Raw genomic sequence first — 25074 nt, forward strand, 5'->3', positions numbered from 1 at the left:
CACACACACACACACACACACACACACACACACACACACACACACACACAAGTGCACACATTCACACACACTCATTTTAAATTTAAGTTTTACTTTCAGTTTAAAAGTACATTTTATAATTAAATTCATCTATCTAAAGTTCAATAGTGTATAAGTCTAAAAAAGAAATATTCTTTAATTTTATATTTTTCATATTTTGTTTCTCTCTTGCAATGTTTACTGGTGACTTGTAGTACAGGTGTTAAGCCTTTAACAGGCACCAGCTCCTACTAAAGCTGTTAATGTTTCTTAAATTACTGAAAACCTTCTGAACGTGTTTTTGTGGAGAAATAAACACATTATTATTATTATCAGCCTTCATTTTTATACTCACACCTTTCTTATCCATTTCATCTTTCACACAATACATCTTTTATTTGGCCTTCCTTCCCCATAAATCGCTCCACATTCGTACCTAACACTCTTCTCGTCACATGACATTCTTTCCTCCGCATGACATGTTCATACCACGCTAACTAATTTCTCCTCATCTTTTCCGTCACTGCCGCATCTTTCGTACTTCCCCTGACGTACTCATTCCTTATGTTATCCTTTCTCGTCACTCCACACATCCATCTCAACATTTGCATTTCCACTGCATGCACAGTTCGTTAATCCTCCTTTTTTATTACCCAACATTCTGACCTGTACAGTACGACAGGTCTAATCACGGTCTCGTATATTTACCCCTTTAGCTTAAGAGGCATTCGTCAATCGCAAATAGTGTCTAGGGCCTGTCGCCATTTCATCTATCCTGCACTTATCCTGTTCTTAACGTCCCGGACTATCTCACCGTCGTTCTGTATTAACGAACCGAGATACCGAAAATCGGAGCAGCCTGGTACGGATACACCATCAAAGGCAATATTGGTAAAACCGGAGGCACCGCCAATGTCGAGGAAAACTACCTACCGGTCACTCTCCAGTCTTACCTGCCATTTTGCCAGTCTGCTCTGGACCTCAAATGCATCCTCTTCGACAAGTACTATATCGTCGGCGAACAGCATGCACCAAGGTGCTTCCTTCTGTATGTCCGATGTTAGAGCATCCATAATTAGGAGAAACAGGCAGGGGCTTAAAGCCGATTCTTGATGCAAACCCACATCCACATTGTATTCTCGTCTGTACTCTCGTACAGGGCCTGATTTGTATAAATATGTTGTTTACCATGGTCAATGTCGAATCGCAGAAATGGAGAAACGCATATGCTTTTAGCATCTTCGCTTACATATACCGCTGTACCTATATAGTATAATAATAAGAGCAAGTAGGGCAACTCCCGCCTATTCGGCGCGTTAATGCGTACACTTCTAGTAGCAGTAGAGCTCCTTGTGAAAGAGTTCGTCCAGGGTAGTACTGCCACCTTACCTATTTCTGCCGCCAAACAGTAATGTCACCATTACTGTGTTCCGGTTTTGAAGGGTAAGGGTGCTGGAATTACAGGCACATGGGACTTATCAACTTATGTCTCAGGGTGACGGGCGCAGTGGCAGTGCCCCTCAAATCGTTGCGATTTAAAGCTCTGAGTGGCACTGCAACTGTTATGGACAGGTGTTTACATTACCATCAGGCGCACGATTTGTTCGTCTCGTCACTTGATTTTATAAATAAAAACTTTGCTCGGAGCGTAGGGTTGTTACATCAAAATACAAGCTTTCGCTTAGTTTGGGATTCGGGAGTTTTCAACATTATATATAAATAGCACACACAATCATGGTTATAATAGTTTTGTGTAAAGTGCCTACTGTTTTATTTTATTGTATGATGAATTTAATAAACATTATTATGAATTTTGTTAATGAAATAGGTAACCTTTTTTAAATGCAGTATTGATTTTTTATACCGGCGTCGCGGATTGGTATCTTGAGTATGATTATGAAATACAAAGTGCTGAACATTTCCGATTTTAGACCGAACGACTTCAATTCTTTAATATTTGGTGCGTGAGACGACTCTTTCTTACTTTATTTTTTATTATATTACTTATCTATCCGCTTTGCATGGACAATTGAATATGTCGGAAGGAAAATGAGCAATTACTTTTTGTAACAGGCTAAAGGCCTTTCGAACAAATGAAAATGAAACGTATTTATTTCCCTTGCAGCGACGTTGAAAAAAGTAACTACGATCGTCTTTTATTTCATACTTATGGATTACTTTTTAGCCACCCCTCTTAAACTACATTTGTCTTGGCATATATTTAAATGATCTAAATGGTCATCTTTTTTAATGATTGATCCCCTTTCTATGAGACATACAATAAATTAAATCAATCGATGTTCTGTTCTGAGCTACGCAAAATATGATTGACATGTACAAAATAACTTTGATAGTTATATGTTGGGCCTCAAAACTAAGACAAATGAGCATTTAAAATAAAATTTAATTATTTAAATATTTGTATAATATATTAATTATAATATAATTTGATCTCAAAACATCGCAAGCAAATTGGCTTCTGGCACTCGCCGGCCGCTGCCGCGACACGGTCGCTTCTCTAGCTAGGCTCGTGCTGCTTTTAGGGTCGTATTCTAGAACTCTACTCAATGCTCAAGTCAGGATCTGAGTATGATTTCCAGCACTGGAAATACGACCCTAATGGCAGGGACTTGAGTATGAATTCGAGTGCTTTAAACCATACTCAAATCGTGACTTGAGCATTGAGTAGACTTCTAGAATACAACCCTAAGGGTCATATTCTAGAATTCTATTCAATGCTCAAGTCAGGATTGCACTAGCAACACAAGCATTGGAAACACGACCCTAATGGCAGGGACTTGAGTATGATTTCGAGTGCTTTAAACCATACTCAAATCCTGACTTGAGCATTGAGTAGAGTTCTAGAATACAACCCTTAGTATACTAACCTAACCTACTGAATAGAGGGCGCAACCAAGCAACCAACATTTATTAGGAGATCAATATCAAAAGATGTACAGGTTGTAAAAGTCATCAAGCGTTAAAAGAAAATACCAATAATAAAAAAAAGGATCAAATATTATTTTTGAATACCAAATATTAATTTAGTATGCTTAAACATATTAATAGAGTTACCTTGAACGGAGTTCATTTATATTTTATACATAGATCAACTAATACCGATGGAACAATTAATATACATGTCAAACATAAATACAATATCATTTATTAAAAAATTGCGCATTTACAATTCAAGGATCAATTAATATTATTCCATTTTGTCCTGTTATACTATGTATGTAAGCTGTCTCCTATTCAACAACCTCAAGTGGAGATGACGTATTTCAACCGTGTACAGGTATAAAAGTGAACAAATATTGTCACTTACCGGTTATATAACATAAAAAGATCATAATGGTTTGGCTCCCATACATTTTATTCCATATAATTACACATTTATGAATCAAAAGGTTTTGGACCTAAATCCATTTTTATCGATCTCTATATTATAAGACAGAAGCTGACAGAACGTTCTAATTTTATTATGCCTTCTATGTTCATATTGTCGTTTCAATAATAACAATTTGAGACAATCTGTGCTAGTATTTAGCTAAATATTTATTCTTGTATTCATGTAATGTTACAAAAACACTTATTTTATTACACATTTATTCACGTTAGATTAAGAATTTATGTAATTACATTTCAACGTTATCTGCAAGGCGGACATTAAATTTACATTATCACCACACGATAACGGAAAGCAATAACTGTAAATAGTAAATCAATGAAGCGTAACAATGAAATAATAATGTTGAAAATATCGTACAGTATGAATGAATGCGCTGTAGGCGTTTTGATGGTAATAATATATCATCATTTTCAACATCATCAACTCTATTGTACGTCCCATTGTTGGGAAGGGGTCTCCTCAGAGGCGAGGGGTTTTAGGTCATAGGCCGCCACGCTGGTCCAATGTGGGTTGCGGAGATCTCAGGTTTTCTGATGGTTGTGACTGGTTGTGACCTGCCGCCTCTCAAGCAGAGACGCCCACGGGGGTTCTAATCCGGGCTCGCATCTCTAAGTTTCTCGGAATTTACGTGCGTAATTTAATATGAAGGTTACCATGAGATTTTTGGTGAAGGAAAACATTGTGATGAAACCTGCATCTCGAAGAAGATTTAGGCGCTCGCGCTGCACAGCGCATGTAGGCGGTTGCAGCAAAGTAGCGGTAGAGTTCCTTGTGAAAGAATTCGTCATGGGAGGTTCTGCCACCTTACCTATTTCTGCAGCCAAGCAGTAGTGTGAGCATTACTGAATTCCGGTTTCGAAGAGTATAAGGGTGCTGGTGAAATTACAGTCACATGGGACTTGTCAACTTACTTCTCAGGGTGATAGGCGCAGTGGCAGTGTTCCTCAGATCTTCGTGATGTAAAGCTCTGAGTGACACTGTAAGTTGTTCAATACAACAGTGCTTATTAGGTGTTGATATGGTTGGCGCGTTTTTGTTGTGCTTCTGCTATGTTCGTGGAGACGCGGATGGCTATTTTCACGGCGGCGCAGGCTGGTTGCTTCTCGGCAATAATGCGAAAGAGGTGTGCCTCACTGAAGCGCCGCCTGTGTGGCAGCCTTGTTCGCGGAGCGTGAGAACTCAGCTATGCTCGCCCACTGATTGCGATTGCTTCCAGTCATGTAATACTAACGCTAGTCTTAAAATCACCTGAAATACTAACCACACATGTACAAAGTTATGAAATAAGTTATTGTTATTTCATACTTTGCATAGTGGCGTGAAAGGAAAAAGGACACGACTTAGCAAAATCTCTATATCGGGCGAGGCAGACACAGATTTTCAGTTCGTTCTTGTTTCAGAGTCGACTGAGTCCTAACCTAAGTAAATTATATACAATGTGTTGATTTTTTTATCATTCTCGCCATATTTACCGAGGTCATTCTTTATCTGAAACTGAACCCAAATCATAAAAAAAATTGCCACAAAAAAATTTCTTTTATTTTTTTATTTAATACCGGTAAACATAGATTCGTAATCACCTGACCCTGCTTGACCCAAAGGTCATTGACTTGCACGGCACGTGTTAAACTTATAGCGCAGCCTGAGGAACCCAGAAAGTATTGCTATCTTTTTCTTTCTCAAACGCAGCGTACGAGCCTGCCCTAGAGCTCATAAGGACGAGGTGGGAGACTAAATTCGTCGCATTTCCAGTGATGATTTTTCGTTGTCTTTGTCGAAGAATTGCGCGCAAATATCATCTCTGATTTCAAAGTTGTGGAGTCAAATGTGCTAAGTTGAAACGAAACTCACGTGCGAATCTTTGCTCAGCTGCTGGAGGCTGCGGTACGGATCCAGCCACCGACTGTGGAGCTAGGTACTTCTAGCAATACTTTCGACTAACCTAAAGTTAGTAAGCATCAAATCTAAGTTACAACGAAACTTTTTCCAGTTAACTTTCCTAATTAATGTAAATAATTAGTAAATTATAACAATTCTAGTACGTAATCATAATTTTAAAAAATAGGTAAATAAGAGATCGAGAAAGGTTACGTTTCGAAGTCACTGCCCTCGCGCGGTGCACACGAATTATGCGAAACTTTACTAGATACAATTAGTCAGAATATTGAACAGAACGTATTTTTTAAATATTTTTTGATGATTTTGCATTATTTATATTATACATTGTGCCAGCTCAGGCGAGGTGCAATCTTTGACGCGAAATAATACCATCTACGTTTGTCCCGCCTTCTGAGCGTCTTCCTCCTAGACACGAATTGCCATGGCCGATCTGGACGTCTTTGAAGGCCTCGAACTCAGGTTGATCGGAACAAGGACAATTTGTTCAAGTGGGGCTTTTCGGATGGTTCTAACCTGGACTGCTTGTTCGGTGCGACTCAAACGTTGGCCCACCTCATATCGTGCCCTGCGTGCCCTAACACCTGCATGCTTGAGGATTTAATGGCGGCTACTAGTGACGCGGTCGGCGTGGCAAAGTTTTGGGCCACAATAGTATAATGTATGTCATCGATACGATAAGAAGATTATACATTCTTAAATATGGCGAGAATGCAAATCAACATACTGCACATTATGGTCTGTGTATCCTCTACTGTGTGCCACATGACACATTCAGAATACACGTAGGTATATATTACAGGTCTAGCACTTAACGGAATCGGTTCTTGAGGTAGCTGCGCGGTGCGAGAGGAGTGACAATTTATGTAACAGTCATGTCGCGCTGCACACGGGATAATTTTAAGAAGATTTTTCTGACGGTTATTGATATAATAACAAGTCGATTGAAAAATGTGCCAAATGGCTTGTCTATTAATTTCAATTATCGATGAAATAGTTTTTTTTATTATGGTTTCACATAATAACAATTGACTAATTTGGTAAGCACTTTTTTCAATCAACTTGAATTGAATATCATCAGAAAAATCTTGTTCAAATTATCAGCTGTGCAGCGCGACATAACTGTCAAGTAAGGCGATTATCACACTGTTCCGCGCCACGCAACTGACTGACGCAGTTTAAGCAGTAGGCCTTGTGTATAAGTAGCTTATATATTGAAGTTATAAAAAGTAGTATTACTCTACAGTACCGTACCGTACCGTAGTATAGACCGTATTTCTATAAATACGGTCACATAATATTATGATTGAAAGCATAATGTGAATATACATAAATATAAATACTTAAGTAAGGAGGCAAGAGTTGGGAACATCGGGCATCATTTTATATAAATTATGTTTAGCATTCGTGTTCATAAAAATTTAAAGTTAATAAATAAAAAGCAAATATCCACAACATTTAATTTAAAATTATTATTACAAACTAAAACTCTCAGGTTACATTTTCGTTTCATCATATCTTGGATTAAATTATACCACATAGGGGCAGATAATAAATAAATAATCATGTTTAATAGTCAATTACGGTTTGTAAAGTTGATGAAGGGTCCCATGTAGTCTTTATCACTTTGTAAAGGCTGTACGTAGAATTTGTTCAGCCATAAGTCCTCGTTGTATAAGTATGCTAAAAAAACATAATTGAAGAGAACATTAGAGAATATTTTTTTCTTAAATTACATAATATTATGTAGTTAAAGTACCACTTTAACATGAAATTGATAAAATGGTTTGTCCATTGCGATGAATGGATAATGCCTCAAAAAAAAAATAGAAATTGCTGATCGTCTTCTAGTTTCAAAAATATTAAATATCATTTTTAAAGCTGCTAACGTATTGGAACTGCTTTGAAGAAATATTATTATTAGTTGCATCAACAGCAAGTTAGCCAGACGTAGATGGTGGTTGTAAATCGATATTAATAAATAATCTTTTATTGGAAAATTAAGGGATGGTCGCGTTGCTGTTCGAACTCTAGTAAAGCGATGTCAGTAGCACCATAGTATGAGAGAAAAAAGTATAGTAACTCAATACAAAAGCAGCAGTGTGGTTCGTCTGTGTGCGCACCTGCCGCACCATGTACGCACTTTCGCATAATTTCGCGATGCACTCGTGTTACATCGTTCACGATATTAATTTTATAGAATTAAAACGGTTGCTTGGTTAATTGTTGTGTTTGTAGTAGTTTGAACAAGAGTGCATAAAATTCAAAATTATTCAGCAGTTAATTTCTGTTCCATAATCATACTCCATAATCAAAATACCAATTCGCGATTCTTTTAGTAGCAGTAGACCTCCTTGTGAAAGAGTTCGTCAAGGGTCTGCCACCTTACCTGTTTCAACCGCCAAGCAGTAATGTGAGCTTTACTGCGTTCCAGTTTCGAAGGGTAAGGGTGCTGGTGAAATTACAGGCACGTGGGACTTGTCAACTTATGTTTTAGTGTGACAGGCACAGTGGCAGTGCGATTAAAATCTCTGAGTGACACTGCAACTGTTATGAATAGGCGTGTCGCTTACCACCAGGCGCATGACTTGTTCGTCCTATGGTTTGGTATAATAAAAAAAATGCTGGACTAAAAACATCATAACGTAAATACCTACTGAATTTAAAAAAACAATTTTTCAATTATGGTACGAGAATACTATGATGAACACCTTATTTTTTTCAATTTATGTTTACAACCTGTAGGTACAATTAATATAACAATGTGACAACCCTACACTTCGAGCGAAATGTGGACATTTACAACGAGGAACAGGCGGGAGTTGCCCTACTCATCTTATTGTACTATGGTAGTACCTACATTTTTTTAAAAATAATAACCAGTGACGGGCCGAACAAGTCGTGAGCCTGATGGTAAGCTACACGCCTGTCCATAACAGTTGCAGTGCCACTCAGAGCTTTAAATCGCAAAGATCTGAGGGGCACTGCCACTGCGCCCGTCACCATGAGAGATAAGTTGACAAATCCCGTGTGCCTGTAATTTCACCAGCACGGTTACCCTTCAAAATTGAACACAGTAATGCGAACATTACTGCTTGGCGGCAGTAATAGGTAAGGTGGTAGTACTTCCCTGGACGAAATCTTCTACAAGGAGCTCTACCGCTACTGAACTACCTGCTTACTGTGTTGGGAGATAAGATTAATGTACGTAAAATATGTGATTTTTTTAGCGAATTGCACATTTTCTTAAGGCAAGTCAGCGGAAGAGAAGCAGGAAAAATTGTTTTGCTGGATTAAATGGTTTATGTATTTACCGTTAAATAACGGTCTCACAAAAAATATACGATACACCTAAGGATATTGTCTAAAGAATGTGCTAACGTGTTACACACTAGTGTGCACTTTACCCGATCTTATAAAATCCTGAAAACATAATTTTCATGTGCTCCAAAATTTTGGTTTTCAACTGAAGCTCTATTAGTTATTAAATTCACATTTGTCCTAAATTGCTAAGCGGTTTAACGATACGTCGCGCTGCCCGCTGCTCTGCCAGTCGCCATCGGGCGCTTGTCGACGTCGGATCTGTGTTAAATTTTCTCCGCATGTTCTTATAAGAACATTTTATTCATATCACGCGGATTGAGGAACGCCAAGCCCCCACGTCCTCCTCGTCTAGGCTCGCGTTGAAATACCTCGCTTTAATACAAAATGCCTGATTTAAAAAAAGTAGTACTCACTGTCAAAGGTGTATGGTTTACTTATTCCTGGGTCGAAACAGGCACCCATATGGTTAAGTGTCCAAACTGGAGTTAGAGGGAAATGTTATGTATAATCAGCTTGTTACCTAGAGAAACAATTAATATAACCCAAAATATTTGGTAAAAATCTACCTTAGTCCGTATGCATACGGCGTATTGTTACGCGTAGATAAAACAAACAGGTACAGTTTGTGCCAAACAACATGGCAACAGCGATCAACCGCCCTTTCCTACCATTGTATACGTGAATATTGTGACAACGATACTCTCCAATGTTCGATATAACGTGCGAAAATATTTATCGTTTCCGTATCGTGGTAGAGGTGACTTTGACCTCAGGGGTTGCAAACATTTAAATAGTTTGAGACTAAGGAAACATATTGATTAATAATTTTGTCTTCATTGTTTTAAAATAAGTATTAAAATATAAAATACGGAGTAAAAACCTAATAATATAATTTAAATTATGCAAAACCGTTACTTTCTGAATCCGACTAGAGAGAGAGTCGCTGTCGCTTACATTTATTATGAATTATACTCCGTCCAACCATTTATTTAACTTTTGACAGCTCGATTTCTAATCAATTAGTGATGTCCTTATGCGTTTCCAATTCGATTTTTTATAACAATCGATTTTATTTATAAAAATGTTAAAATCGAGAATGTGAGCGGGTTCAAAAAAGAAGATATTGTCTGATTTGGATCTTGATGTTGCGTTTGACAATTTGTGTACTCAAGAAGTGATAATTAATGTTAATGAGAATTCAAATGATGATTCCCGTCCATATGGAGAAGAATCCTATGATTCATTGTAAAATCAATAAAAATTTCTTATAATTATTAATAACTTATTTAATTTCATTATAATTTATTAGACAGGTACTAAAATTTATCAACTTGAATAATCTTCGTTACATAATCTGTTGGTTCGATAAATACCGGAGCCAAGAGCACGTCGCTTCACTAAAATTAAAAAATAAAAGAGTCCAGGAAGTATTGCATTTGTGTATGTGGTTGCATGTCAACAATTACCGAACTTCGGAGGCATGCCGATGTCAATAGTTAAATAAATGGTTGGTGGGGCGCACTCCAAGTTTCCGAAATGAATAAGTAAAAAAAACTATAAATGGTTAGAAATGAATTTATTGTTTCTCAAAATATTCTCCGTTAGCGTTAATGCACTTTTTCAAACGATCCGTTTTTTGAGATTCAGTAAAATTGGGTGAGATCCACTTTTTCACACCCAAATGTTTGTGTAGTATTGATTGTATTTGACTCATGCCTTTGCCTAAAGATGCCCGAATCTCATGGTATGTCACATGCCTGTCTGTTTTGATCATACGCCACACAGCATCGATGTTTTTGTTGTTCACAGCAGTGGACGGGCGACCATCACGAAATTCATCACTGAGATTCACACGACCGCGTCTGAATTCTGCAAACCAGCTATAAATAGATGTCTTGCATGGTGCTTCATCTGGTTACACATAAAGTCGTAGAAAATCATACTACGAAAGTTTCCACGAGTTAAATCCATGGTGATGCATACAACCAATTTTTAAATTAACGCTACAATGTAAAAATAAGTGACAATCAGATGAAACAAACTGTATTCTACAGCCAAAAAGTTCCTATTTCAAATGTTGTAATTACTTTTTAAATATTGTTTATGTAAGTGGCCAGTTCCGGAAACTTATAGTGCGCCCTATGTAGTCTACTATTTTCTTGTGGACAATGCGACGAATATATACGACGACATTTATAGAGATCGTGAAACGCGCGTCAACTGCGCGTAGGCGATACAGACGATTGTGGGTGGCGGAGCGGTGGCCTACCTCAGCGACGCGACATTATTGTTGTTGAAACGATTTAAACGCGCGTGAAACGCGATACAAACAAGCTTCAAACGCGCTGCTCATGCACGTTTTTACATGCGTTTGAATCGGTACAAAAGTAACAATCTACGTGCGTCATCTGCGCGCTAAAAATGTGCCGTGTGTGTAAGGCTTTTATAGCAATTAATCTTAGTTACACTGTAATTTTAATTGTTACTATTTTGGCAGTGACGACGCTAAGGAGATCTCTATATAATAGAGAAGTTTGACTCGGAGTCAGTGGCGGATTTGCCCTAAGGCCCCGTAGGCCTGGGCCTAGGGCGGCCAATCGTGACAAAAAATTCACTGATGATGACAAGCAATAACTCAAAGTACCTAAATATTCTAAAGGCTCAAGCACATTATGACGGGCCGCACTGCACCGCATCATATAACAATAAACTTTCTAAATCACTTTCGCACATTTTATGCATAAAATATCGATATGTTACATATATGTAATGTATAATCACTACATCAATACGTTTGTCTGTCTGTTTGTCTGATCACGATAAATTCAAAAACTACTGAACAGATACAGGCACTGACTACATGGCCTGGGGCCTTGTAGGCTCAAGAATGTGAGGACAATGGCGGCCAAGATTGCAAATCCGCCACTGCTCAGAGTTATGGTGAAATGGTCCGCCACGGTTCTGTTTTAGCATGCCTTATTCCAGTGTCAACTAAGTCGAGTTTCGAAAATTATATTAGTCAGGTAAATTTGCAAGGGTGCTTTACTGAATACATCCGTGATAAAAATTTGGTGGAATAATATAATGAAAGACATTATCAGTTATTTTTTACATTATTACGACATTATTAGTATTTGGACCAATTTAGAGTAGAGTGTATTTTTTAAAATATTTTTTTTATGTTATGAAATCTCCTTTGACATTTAGTTACTAATCTACTAATAAATTGTATTACCTATTTTTATTTTGGAAGTACTTGCCTTTCTTGCCCAAAAATGTGTGTAATATTAAAATTTTACAAATATGATTATTATTTTTAATGAATTTAATGCATGTATTGGAATTGTATGATATATGTATTTTATTGGTGTAAATTTATTAATCTATTATAAAAAACACCTCTGTAATTTGCTATGCCCTTAAAGGGAGTCACATGATACTTTTCAATAATCTATCAACTTAAATTGTATTTTCTATGCTTTAACTGTGACATGCAAATAAATTATTTCACTTTGACCTTGACTGTCCTCGCTTTTTTTATTTATTAATGTATCGATATGTAGAAAGTCTCATTTAACTTTGTTTCATTACCATGATGATGGGAATATTCCATAACCGAGACACTAGTCGGCGTTCATAAAATTATCAAAATGCACTGCATTTGACAAAGGTTAAATCAATATAACACAAAAAAACTGTGATGAATTTTTTTTTTTAATGATTTTGTGCAACCTGTATGTATATAACAATAATGTGACAACCCTACGCTACGAGTGACGTGTAGGAATTGACAAGCGGCGGGAGTCGCGCCACTTATTATTCGCCATATGCTAGGCTCTCTATTCTGCCGTTCACGAAAAGATGCTATGTGGAGTCAATATTCCTATATATTATTACATTATATTTTAGATTACGCAAGCCCAATTTTGAATCCTCGTTATCAGATTTACATTTCGCGGCTTGAAAATATACAAAAGAAGTTTAATGCGTTTTCCGTGCTATCGAACAAATGACTGTTACGATTCTGCCAATTATTACAATTTCTGTAGGAAGCATCATCTCCACTAGAAATTCGTCGAGATATTACTGACTTATAAGTGTTTATTAAAAATAGCATCGGGCTCTATTGACTGTCCGGAATTGCACAAGTATCACTGCGTGTTCTTTCAAGTACTTAGAAACAATTCACTTTTAGTCCTAACTCTGCTACAGGCAAAGCGTTTATGTGGCGGGCAAGCAATGAGTTTAACATTTTATGTTTGATCTGGATCTTTTCAATACGATTGTGATTTCCGTTTATTCCCTCTAGTTCTGTTGTACAGTTCTATTGACAGGACTAATGCTACTTTTCGTCCCATTTGTCCTGTTAACAGAACAAACGGGATTTATGATTCGCAGTAGTTCTGTCGGTTCTGTCCAATTATTCACACTAGTTTTGTTATACCGTTCTGCTGATAGAAGTGCCGGTGTTTTTTTCCCATTTTGTTCTGTGGTACAACTCTAGACTGAAAACTTGTACACAGAACTAGTGGGAGAGATAATTCTCAGTAGTTCTGTAAAGAAAACTGTGTATTTATTAACAGAACAAATGGGAAAAAGTACCAGTAGGTCTCTCAACGGAACTAGTGGGAATAATTTCGGCAAAGAAAGCACTGAGCGAGCAGTTCTTTGCCTCTTGGTGAGCCTTACAACTGCTGCGTTTTTTTTTTAATGTTTTATAAGTATAATAAGTCAGGGAAATTGTGCATGCAGATTCCTTACTATATTTCTATTTGTGAGGATCTTTAATTGGCTCTCAATTGTTACTATTATTATTTAATTTATTTTTAAGCTATTGATCTACCTTTTAAATTAATAAAATAAATTCCGTCTTGAGACTGTACGTGCCCTATATACAGGGTGTTCGGTAAAGAATGGATAAGCCTGAAATGCCTTATAGTGTAGCTTATGAACGTTCAAAAAAATATCCCATGTAGTAGTACCTAACATTTTTTTTTCTTTAAATCTATTTATTTTCACCTTATTTTACGTTTTTGTACACCACGACTACAAGTTAATCAATTCCTTCGGTTTTTTGGTGTTATAATATTCTACATTAACTGTGTTAATAGATAGGCCGTAAATAGTATGACTAACTGTGGCACTTAATTTAAAAAAAAAGTTTTATTTTATTTTTCAGTGCAAATTTTTTTTTTTCACAAAGTTTAAGCATCTTTGATATAAAAAAAATTATGATAACCTGAGTGGCCAACTATTCTAAAATAATGTGTCTTTAAAGTAGATTTCGAAATGGTATAATTCATTATTGTATCTAATATAAATAGAAAATTGTTGCTATTAATGTGCAAAAGGAGTAAATTTGACTAAAAACTAAGTTTTCAAAATTGGACCATTTTTTGTCCAGAATTGAGCTTGCCGATTGAGGTTCAGTAAAAAAACAATTTTAGAAATAAATACAACTTTATTTACAATTTGTATACAGCAATAGAATGCATAAATCAAATCTAAACAATTTTTACATTGTTAATGTACCATGAATATACCACGCGTGTGAGAGTTATTGGTTACCTCGCCGCAACACTCGTCTTTTGTTTTTTAAGAGATAACGAGGGTCAGTGTCGGCTAGCAAATGTTTTCATGGAATTAATGGGTCACTCGACTTGTTCGGCATCGCATGTGTTGTGCTTGTTGCAATTTTTCGTTCGCAATTGTTGTGATTTACTTTCAATCAGTGTTGAAACGACGACCTGGCTCTTTAATGGACTATCGTTTTGCTTACTGATTTGGACTTTGTTTGTTTGGTTATTACGACGACTCGGCTTATTTCTAGACTCTGTTCAGTCTAGAAAGTCAGTCAGTCAGTTTTTGGGTCTGTAAATAAAAATGCCACGCATTCAGTATACGACGCAAGAATATGCAAACATGCATATTATTTATGGGGAATGTGGAACCAACGCAAATGCAGCTGCAGTTCTTTATAGGGAAAGATACGCTAATGCTTGTCACCCAGATTACCGCGTGTTCATGAGAGTCCATGCATGTTACTCAGAAATAAGAATGCCTGGTAGTGGTGTTGGTGGTACTAATACTGGAAGAATACCTCGTGGTGACAACGAACAGATAGTGCTTGTGGAAATTGAGCAAGATCCTTCCACCTCGACGAGAGTAACAACACGACTCACGGGAATAGGAAAATCGACAGTGCATGATATTTTAAATAAAAATAAATTCCATCCCTACCACGTTACACGCGTGCAAACTCTCCAACCGAGAGATTACGTTTCAAGATTACTTTTTTGCCGACAAATGCTAGGTAAGATAGAGGAAGACCCGCAATTTTTTAACAAAATTCTATGGAGCGATGAACCAACCCTTAAAAGAGATGGCTATTTAAATCTACATAATCTCCATAGCTGGGAACTTCAAATCCCCCATCTTATGCAGGAAGACCGCTCACAGTACCAAAATAAATTATTGGACCGGAATATTAAATGGAAAAGTAATAGGGCCATTTGAACTACCGGGGAACATAACTGGTCAAAGTTATTTGGAGTTCCTCCAGAATGATCTGCCTAATTTAATGGAAGACGCGCCAGAGGAGCTGAGGGAATCCCATTGGTTATAAAATGACGGCTGTCCTGTGCACTATGCGGTAATTGTTTGAGCATATTGGAATAGAAAATACCCAGACAGATGGACCGGGAATTTTATGACCTCCGCGTTCACTGGACCTAAATCCACTGGATTTTGTATAATGAGGAGGAAATTGTGTATAGTAAGCCGATCAGGTTCTTGGAAGACTTACGTAGCCGTGCCAGTGCAGCCGCTGCAACAATAAGTGAACGACGATATACGCGGCTACTAAAAAGGGCTTTTATTCGAAGATGAAGAGTCTGCATCAGAGTCGGTGGCAAACAGTTTGAACATTTGCTGTAAACAAATTGTAAATAAAGTTGTATTTATTTCTAATATTGTTTTTTTTTATTGAACCTCAATTGTCAAGCTCAATTCAGGAAAAAAAATGGTCCAATTTTGAAAACTTAGTTTTTAGTGAAATTTACTCCTTTTGCACATTAATAGCAATAATTTTCTATTTATATTAGATACAATAATGAATTATACGATTTTGAAATCTACTTTAAACACACATTATTTTAGAATGGTTGCCACTCAGGTTATCATAATTTTTTTTTATATCAAAGAAAAAAAAGTGAAAAAAAAGTTTTGCACTGAAAAATAAAATAAAACTATTTACTGCCTATCTTTTAGCACAGTTAATGTAGAATATTATGACACCAAAAAAACCGAAGGAATTGATTAACTTGTAGTTGTGGTGTACAAAAACGTAAAATAAGGTGAAAATAATTAAATTTAAAGAAAAAAATATATATATGTTAGGTACTACTACATGGGATATTTTTTTGAACGTTCATAAGCTCTAAGGCATTTCAGGCTTATCCGTTCTTTACCGGACACACATTTGTCCCTATCTACCGACCCGAGATATACGGTTTTCCGGAGAGACTACGGGCTCGACGCCAAGACCAGGGTACAGCGGGCGTCCGAGCCAAGCCCTCTGCCAGTGATACGTCCTCACGGGCGTCTCTGGTGGACCCAGATTTGGGTATGGACTCGCTGGGGTTTGTGGTGAGCTGCAGAGACGGACGCGTTCTCTCGGTTGCATGGGGCCGGTTCCTGTGCGCGCACAGGTTACTAGGGCACTAGCCCTTCTCGTATACCCTAAGGGTCGGTACGGAAGGGTCACTATAATCAAAACTAATTTAGAAAGATAAGGGACTCTACCCTATATTTGGACGTATATGGATTGACAATAATGATGATGAAAAGTGTGGGCATCTTTTCGAGTATTTCTTTTAATTTCTACGTACCTTCGTATCCTTGTACACAGTTTACATAGTCCAATTCGCATATATTTTTGAAAGTATAATATCTGTAATACGTTGTAGTACCGCAAGCTCTGCCAGTACTAAAAAAAATCAAGTAGGTAAAGGATAGGTAAAAATTATAGAAATGGCTGTACTGATCTCCATCAAACACAGGTATGAGATATCAATGAAATATACATAGAGGAGTATTTAAAGTTTAAGCTCCAGAGCTTTTTTAAAATATTTTATTTAGCGTGCGGGCCGTGAAATTGTGCATCTCCAGCTTTTGTGTACGCGCACACGTTCTTTCCATCATCTCATCTTTTACCAGAATGCCAAAGCCAAATTGAAAAAAAGAATGAAAATACATTTATTTGTTTACCACAATGCACCCCAAAAAAAAAAAAAATAAAATCGAAACATAACATAATCAAAACATTCAACGTAAAACGCAAATAATTGCTGTTCTCTGATGCTGTCAAAAGCGAGCATTACAGCGGTGAGGGCGGTACAGGCATTCAAAGGCACTCGCAGGCTCTCAAATGCACTCAAAGTCACTTGGAGGCACTCGCAGGCTCTCAAACGCACTCAAAGGCACTCGGAGGCACTCGCATGTACGCCTTGCTACCTCGCTAATCTCTGGTGGAATCGCAGCCTAATCGAATCTTGGATGTTACTTTACAGGCGAATGCTCGTCGGTGAAGGCGGTAGTTTGTAATGTAATGCTCAAAAACGAATCTTGAATGTTACATTACGAGTACAGGTGAATGTTCGCGGTAAGGGAGCGTCCTAACGGCGGAACGGAATTGAAGCGAATTTTTGTAACGATATTGTACATGGCGGAATGAACTTTACGGTCAATCGTGTAACGTACAAACTAGATACGAGCCAAAAACACTTCGCGTGTCTTCCGCAAGATTCCGCAGCTGCCGTCGGCGCCGACGCCTGATGAATTCGCTGGAAGTGGCGCAAAGGCAGGCGCAGCGTGACGTCAAACATCGACGAAGTACTAAAGGCGCGGCCTCGGGAATGTTCGATCATTCGCGGGAATGCACGAGCACTCCAACGATCGCGGGCGTCTTCAAGCGCAGGGAGAAATTGACGCTTCCATTCCATTCCGTTCCTCCGAAATGTAAATTGAGCCTAATCACTAATCACACACAGTCTCAAATTAGGTGATGAATGCATTTCACCCACTTTCCGTTAACCGATTTCATTAAGACTTGGCAAATAGATGGGATTCCACAAACTTTTGAGGACGATTTTTTCCATTATTCTCATAAGGACAGATTCTCAATAGGACGGATTCTCAAGAAGACGGATTCTCATGAAGACAGATTCTCAAAAGAACAGCAGTACACGTAAGGAGAAAAAGAGAAAAAAATAGAGATAAAATTATTTTAATAACTTGTTTTAAAGTTAAGAAAGTGTAGTTGATTTGGTAGTTTATTATAATAACCGTAAATAATGTATACCCGACGTAGATATTGTATAGCTAGCATTACTATACTTACTCAAAGCCGACCATGCAATAATATGTGTGTTGATCGCAATCATCATCAAACGTGAGCATTACGCGTTGTGTTCTCGTTGAGCTTGCTTTAGGTTTATAAATGCTGCAACATTGTGAAAGTTTGTATACAGTGCATAAATTGGTAAACGTCTCAAGTGTTGGTACATAAGTGCAATGAGACAAGTATGGTAACTCCATACAGACACAGCAGCATGGTTTGTATGTGTGCTCACACATTCGCATAATGTCGCGATGCACTCGCTTTGCATTGCGCTGGTCGTCTCACGCGCCTTTCATTATTATGCGAAAGTGTGCGTCTGTTTACGGCACACGTTAAATGTACTCGTATATGTCAGAGCTGCCGTGTCAGGCGTATATCTATTAACTTAAGATACATGAGTTACGGGTAACAACTCTAAATCGTATTTTTCTACCTACTGCATCCACCCATCAAACATTTATTTGAATATTGTCCACCAGTTCCTTGGAATTGGCTGTCACACAATTCATGTACCTTTGATTTTGCCATAGTGAATTATGGCGAAATACTGCATCTTAAGTTACAATATATGAGCGCAACAAGTTTCGCACACGACGAGCAAAATGTGTCTCCGGTAACTAAAGTTACATGAGTTAGCCGTGACCGAGTTTGTATGAAGATTTAGTAGATCATCTCACTTGATGAAAAACAACGATGAGGTCGCGGCTGAAGCATGAACACCTTGAAAAGGCTCTAGTTATAGCGTTCAGGGAATAAGTCGGCAAGCAGAGAATTCTACTTCATAGCCGTTTGCCATAAAAATGAGGAAGCGTAATGCTTTGCTAACTACATAGGGTTGGAACGCCAGCCTACGTCTAGATGATACCCCTGATGATGGAAAGGGGGAGGCAAATTAAATTTTGCAATTCCATCAGATACTCTTCGTGATATATCTTGTAGAACACCGACAAGCAACTTTACGGCGGTAGTCAAGGCTCTGTAGCTTCTCATCTACTAAACCGAGTCGCCCACAAGCCTCTTCACAGTGACACATAAGTAAGCCTCTTGATACGCTTTCAAACTAAATCCAAGGTGGCCAGTTGGTATTTAGCAGAACCATCTCATAGGTTGCTGTATTCAATACACGTCCGAACTTGTGCTTGGTACAGCTGAAGTAACTATTGCGGTGTGTGTGCTCACCCGAGGCACTAGCCTCTTGGGGGCCGGATGAAATCAGTGATAACCCTGTACACTGGCTGATCTGGGGTCAGAACCTGAACTTAGAAGGTTCCCGTGCACGCACAGGTTATAGTGCCCTTCTCGTATACCTTAAGGATCGGTAGAGAGGATCACTATAATTAAAAGTAATGTAGAAAGATATGGGGCTCTCCCGGTGTGTGTTGTCCCGTATCTACTGACCTGAGAGATAAGGGGTTCCAGGGAGGCTACGTGCTCTTCGGTAAGACCAGTGTACGGCGGGCGTCCGGGCCAAACCCTACGCCAGTGATACGCCTTCACAGGCATCACTGACACGTCCGGAAGCTGTTGTCTTAACACCTCACTCCTAACACACTCCATTATCACAAGATAGACGTCTCCTGTTGTCGCACATATCCCACAGTTTGGCGAAGGAACCTTTGACATCAGATATCCGAACTTGTTCAAAGGAACGTGTCCTGAGCGAAGCCTTAACGCCGTAACTAATTCGCTCCTGGTCTACTAACTTGGGGTCCATTGGGACATCAGTAATGTAATAACACCATACCCAAATGCAAGACCTCGACCACAGCATCAACACAAATCAACGAGTCCCCTGAAGAAAAGCAAGCCTGCCAGGGATATGAGACAATGTGAAACCGTACGAGATTCAACGTCTGGGATCCTGATGAGCTACTGAAAAACTGGGAAGGGCTTAGCGTTAACGCGAGTTTTGGCGTCGCTCTCCTTGCTTGATCGGTCATGTGGTATGGTAACAGCCATTCTTGATAGTGACCATTAAAAGCCCCTAGAATGACGATTGTACGTCTCTGGGCGCATGCCGAGCCTCATCAGACGTCTCGCTCAGATGTTGGAATGGTCATCTCATGGTCTCAACTGAGTGTCAATTAGAAAGCACAAAACAGAAAAACTCGGTACCTGATCCTTGCACACTATGGAAAAACCTTAGGTACAGATTTTATTCTAATTTCTGCCGTAGTTTTAATTTACAGCGTTTATGCGACAGTTTATAAATACACTCCAAAACTGTATTGTAATGAATGGATGTAATTATTTATTTCAAAGTTTTCAAAGTTTTTTTTTCGTTCACCAATAATTAGTTAATAACTATATACAATTTACATTAACATTAGCTATCATGCCAATTTCTGATATCTTGAAGTTACCTGTACTAAGCAAACCATTTTGCGTTAAACGTGTTGAGCGTAAGTCCTGTATCTTTAGATACAGAACGTCTCTTGACTTAATTTGTATGGGGAGCTTGTTACGCCAAACAATGTTATCGGTAATAAATTAAAAAATTGATACTTTTTCAGAGATCTGAAACATTCTCCGTATTCCTTAGGCTTTAACCAATCTTTTTACATATTTTCTTCAATAATTGCATAAAATCTTCGTAAAATAAAGGCAAATTACGAAAAAACTTTAATCACCTTTTTCTCAAAACTAGGTTTCGTGAGATACATGAGATACGTCTGACACGGCAGAGAAAGGGCTATATGATCATGAATATCGCTGTGCTCTATGGAATCTATAAATTAGTAATGAATAATTATTCGAATACGAAAATTAGTAGGTTACTAACCTGTCATTCGAATGACAGGTTTAGCAATTACTAATGAGTCGAATATCGAAGTCATTCGCAATCGCGCATCGCTAATGTGCATGTTTTACAATAATAATTTGTATGAACAATTATATGAATAGTGAAGTGTTTGCAAAAATAGATGAATGTTATGGTAGTAAAGACATCATGATATTCAATAAAAATAAATATCACAAGATTTAAAGATTATTGTGAGTTCCTTGCGTTGGCTTTTTCTTTAATCTCCAATACTGCGTAAGCACAGGTGTTCTAGGATATAATAAGTAGAGCAGTAATACTTATCTATACAGGTGAATTTTAGAGAATTCTTGTTATCGAATGAAGAAAATTACGCCAAAGGCTGGAATCACCACAGCACTAGAAAAGTCCGGTGAAGATCGGTGAATGAATACTAATAAAAAATGAATTACAATGGTGTTATCGAAGTGGTGAAATCAAATTTAGGATCATTAGGGTGCCAATGTATGTCAAAATCCCCCGAGTATTGCCCGGTCCATCCAGTCCAATTCATTTTTTCCCTTGCATCAGTTCCTTTTGTTTCTGAACTGTCTGTGATTAAATGTGGGGGAATCCACTGATCCCATTCGGTTCTACGTCTTCGTCGGGTTGTTCTATAGTTTTGACGTAAAAACTTTTTGTACATATTAGTTTGAGAGCGTAAACTGTCTTTATTGTCTTGGTACTGAAATTGTGGGAGCCCTTTATGCCCCAACTGGGAAGTTTGCATTTGATATTGCATCTGGGGATATTCGGAATAATCTTGACTTCGAATCTGCGTATTTTCTTGACGCCCCCATAGGGAAGGGTTTCTTGTATACTGAATCTGATTGGTGTTCACCTGATCCATCATCTGGGCATACTCGGAATAATCCTGACTTCGAATCTGCGAACCTTTCTGACGGCCGTGTGAATCTTCTTGACGTCCCCATTCGGAGGGGTTTATTGGGTTTTGCATCATAATTTTCTTTCGATCTCTCAACTGTAACGGATATCTTTGAAAATATGTAGGTGCTGTTTGACCATACGATTGCACGGCACCCAACTGATTCTGAAAGTCCTGTTTAGTTGTTCCTGACTGATGTTGAAGCAGCACCGGACCCTCTTGGCCTGCCCACTGGGAAGGGTTCTTTTGGTATTCCATGAAGTGTTGATCTCTCATCTGTGAAGGATATGCTTGAAATTGCCTGGGTGCTATCTGACCGCCTGACTGTAAAAGACCCCATTGATCTTGAAATCTTCTATTCTGATTCTGCTCGGGTATCATTGGACCTTTAGACGTCAAATTCCCTTGTCGTGTTTGTATACTTTGTTTTGGCATATTGTGTACTTCGGTAATATCAACTGTGAAAAATGTGTCACGTTTTACATTTTGTTTTACTTTTCTAGCACCAGTAACTATCAACGTACGTAACGCGTATTTGGTGCTACATTGACGGAATTGTACAGACTTCTTGTAATATTACATGAAATGGATTTGGATTGAGTTTTTAATTTTATTTAAAATTTACGACGTGTCAACAAAACTTTGTGTACTTTTACAATATACTTATACATATAAATTTAAAATTAATGCCGATTTTTTCAAACGTGTGTGCGCGTATGTTATTGATATGTTAACATTTAATCAAATGTGACTATTTAATCAAATTTTGCCAAAATTACAATAAAAAAATGCAGTACCAAATGAGCGGTATGAGAAGTGTAAAACAACTTACTTAATATACTTAGGAATAACCCCACAATAGAGTTTGTATTCATAGTTCAAAAAAAAAAGAAATTACTTAATCAGTATGTGGAATAAATTGGTAGGTAGGTACCTAAGTGATTGTCCCTGAAAAAAGTTTTACGTTTAAAAAAATCACAGTGATATTGCATTTGTGTTTCGAAAAAAAAAAGGGCAGCGATGGCAGTGTGTATTTTTGCTATTAGGAGTACAATTTCAGAAATTTTGTACCCTTTAGCGTTAGCTTTGGGGGTGTTTGATATGTGAGCTGTCTGTGTATAACAATACATAAATTTAAATTTAAAAAATCGAACAAAAATTAAAGCAAAACCCAAGTTTATCGTTAGCTAAACTGTTTTTTGTATATCAGTGTCACAGACAAGGAATCAATACTAAAAAACCGACATGGAACGACCGAAGAACCGAGCCGAGTGTCGAGCAATCAACAGCCCTTGAGGATGCCTCGTGGAGAGGCGAAACACGTGTCCGGTATATTTTTGGTGGTGTTTGTGACTGTAGTTGCGTTTGTGCTATTTATTTTATTAATTTTATGCGGAGGGAGGGTGGGAAAATTAACTGTATGAAAAAATATTAAACACAAGCGCAGCTATTTTATTTATTTATTTTATTTATTTAATAGCTTGTCGGAGAACTGACAGATAAGCAGTCACTTCGAAAACTAAATAAATTTTCAAATTCTGACGATGAGTTCCCACATATAAAAATTAACAAAAAATAAAATAGAACAAAAAATATAGGTGATGCTACAAATATCGTATCCTGAGCTCACTAAGTACAATCAACAACAAAAGTAAATGACGGCCAATTAGACCACAAAACCCGCAATCTACATTGTTACGTGCATTCAAACATTTTTGTAGTTAAACGCCGTTTTACTGCAGCTACACTAGTACAAAACAGATCGAGATCACAGTCCACACACCACTTATTAAACGCACAAGAGGCACGCAATATTAAGGAATTTTGACTGTAATTAGTTTAAACTATAGATATGTTTAGCAATGGTCGTTCACGGAGGCTTTTTGTATTAGTACGAAACTGTATTTTATCAAGTAAATCCGGAGAGTCTATAGATCCACGAGCAACGCTCATTGAGGTAAGAAATGTCGCTTATTGTACGTCGGTGTTCTAATGGAAGAAAATGGTATCGTTTGCAGCGGTTGATATAACCTGATGTCCAAACTTGAGCTTTGTTATCTAAGAATCGCATAAATTTCTTTTGGATATTTTCTATTCGATTAATGTAAATTTTATATTTGGGGTTCGTACAAAAGCACAGAAAAGAATATTTATTGTTTTTAAGTTTTTAAAATTTAGAGATGTCCTCATAATGAAGCCTAACGCTTTGGATGCCTTATTGATTATGCTCTCTACGTGTTCATACATCATACAGAAGTTTGTGATTTTGTATTACCCCTAAGTCCCGGATTCGATTTACCTTCTCAATAGGGCTTCCAAGTAGATAGTATGTATTATTAAATAAGTTGATTTTTCTGGAAAAAGTCATAGTCATACATTTAGAAACGTTGAGGCCTAACTTATTTATGGGACAATATTGTTCGAATTTAAATAAGTCTTCTTGCAGTCTTCTTGCTAGATTAACCTCCATTGGGTTCGCGGAGTAGCAAATTAATGTGCTTCCATTTTTATTCTTCCGTAAAATTTGTGTTTGTCGCTTACATTAAGTCGCCGGTAATGGCTCGATATATATATAGGTACCTACTGCTGTTAGTAGAGTGTGACCACACTAAGCCTGCAAGAGCACGATTTGGAATTGAGGAGACTAGACGCAACGGAGACATATTGTTCTGCGAGACTCTTCACATAAAGAGCTAAAAAGATTATACTTACCTACATAACCTAAATATTGCGTTAAATCCAAAAATACCCCTAACCGGTATAATTTGAGATTCCCTGAGGCCACATAAATATACATAAACACCATATAGTGTTCAAGAACCTGTTTGGATCAGCGAAACGAGTGGGGTTGTACCCCCTCTAATCGGTTTTTTATCTTATTTAATTTCAGTTTCATTTTAAAGTAAAATCAGCTTAAAATTGTCATTTTTTTACTAGCAAAAAATCTTTAGGTTATATGTCGAAAGTTACCAAAATGATGAAGGGCTATAGGTAGGTAGATACCTAAACGGCACCCACTTAGACCTCGATTGTTTTGCCGGCGAAGCAGACAAACTTAATTTGTCATTGTACCGAACCGTTTATATTTATTAACATTAAAAAATAACAATTATTGTGATATTTAATTTGATAACATTAATTAAGTATAGAAACAGTCGGAAATAGCACAAACACAATTTTCCATGACTACATAATTCACCCTCACATGATCTTTTACTGTAAAAAAACTACGACAAATAATGAGTCAAAAATATACAGCCACTTATAAAAATCAAAACTGAAAACTAACTTTTTTCAATTCACTATTAATCCTACGCCATTTAACTCCTCCAAGGCCT

The 25074-nt window shown here is 37.6% G+C and overlaps 1 protein-coding gene across 6 annotated transcripts; it reads right to left on the reverse strand.

The window, feature by feature from the left end:
• Positions 1-6833: 6833 nt before the first annotated feature.
• On the reverse strand, positions 6834-25074 carry LOC113239841. Of its 6 annotated transcripts, XM_026476984.1 has the most exons (8): positions 24449-24521; positions 22569-22684; positions 21264-22194; positions 18051-18152; positions 16540-16637; positions 16149-16390; positions 9064-9129; positions 6834-7009 (listed from the first exon to the last, which is right to left on the reverse strand). In XM_026476984.1, the coding sequence occupies exons 2-7, from the start codon at positions 22609-22611 to the stop codon at positions 9085-9087; spliced, it is 1461 nt and encodes a 486-aa protein (XP_026332769.1). In that variant the 5' UTR covers positions 22612-22684; positions 24449-24521; the 3' UTR covers positions 6834-7009; positions 9064-9084. The 6 variants fall into 6 exon arrangements, 4 of the variants coding, with proteins under 4 accessions (XP_026332769.1, XP_026332770.1, XP_026332772.1 ...); XR_003311217.1 differs by lacking the exon at positions 16149-16390 and having other exon boundaries at positions 9064-9170; XM_026476985.1 differs by lacking the exon at positions 16149-16390 and having other exon boundaries at positions 24449-24518.

Source organism: Hyposmocoma kahamanoa, unplaced genomic scaffold (assembly GCF_003589595.1).
Source record: "Hyposmocoma kahamanoa isolate Upper Pololo Valley unplaced genomic scaffold, ASM358959v1 116, whole genome shotgun sequence".
NCBI classification, from domain to species: domain Eukaryota; kingdom Metazoa; phylum Arthropoda; class Insecta; order Lepidoptera; family Cosmopterigidae; genus Hyposmocoma; species Hyposmocoma kahamanoa.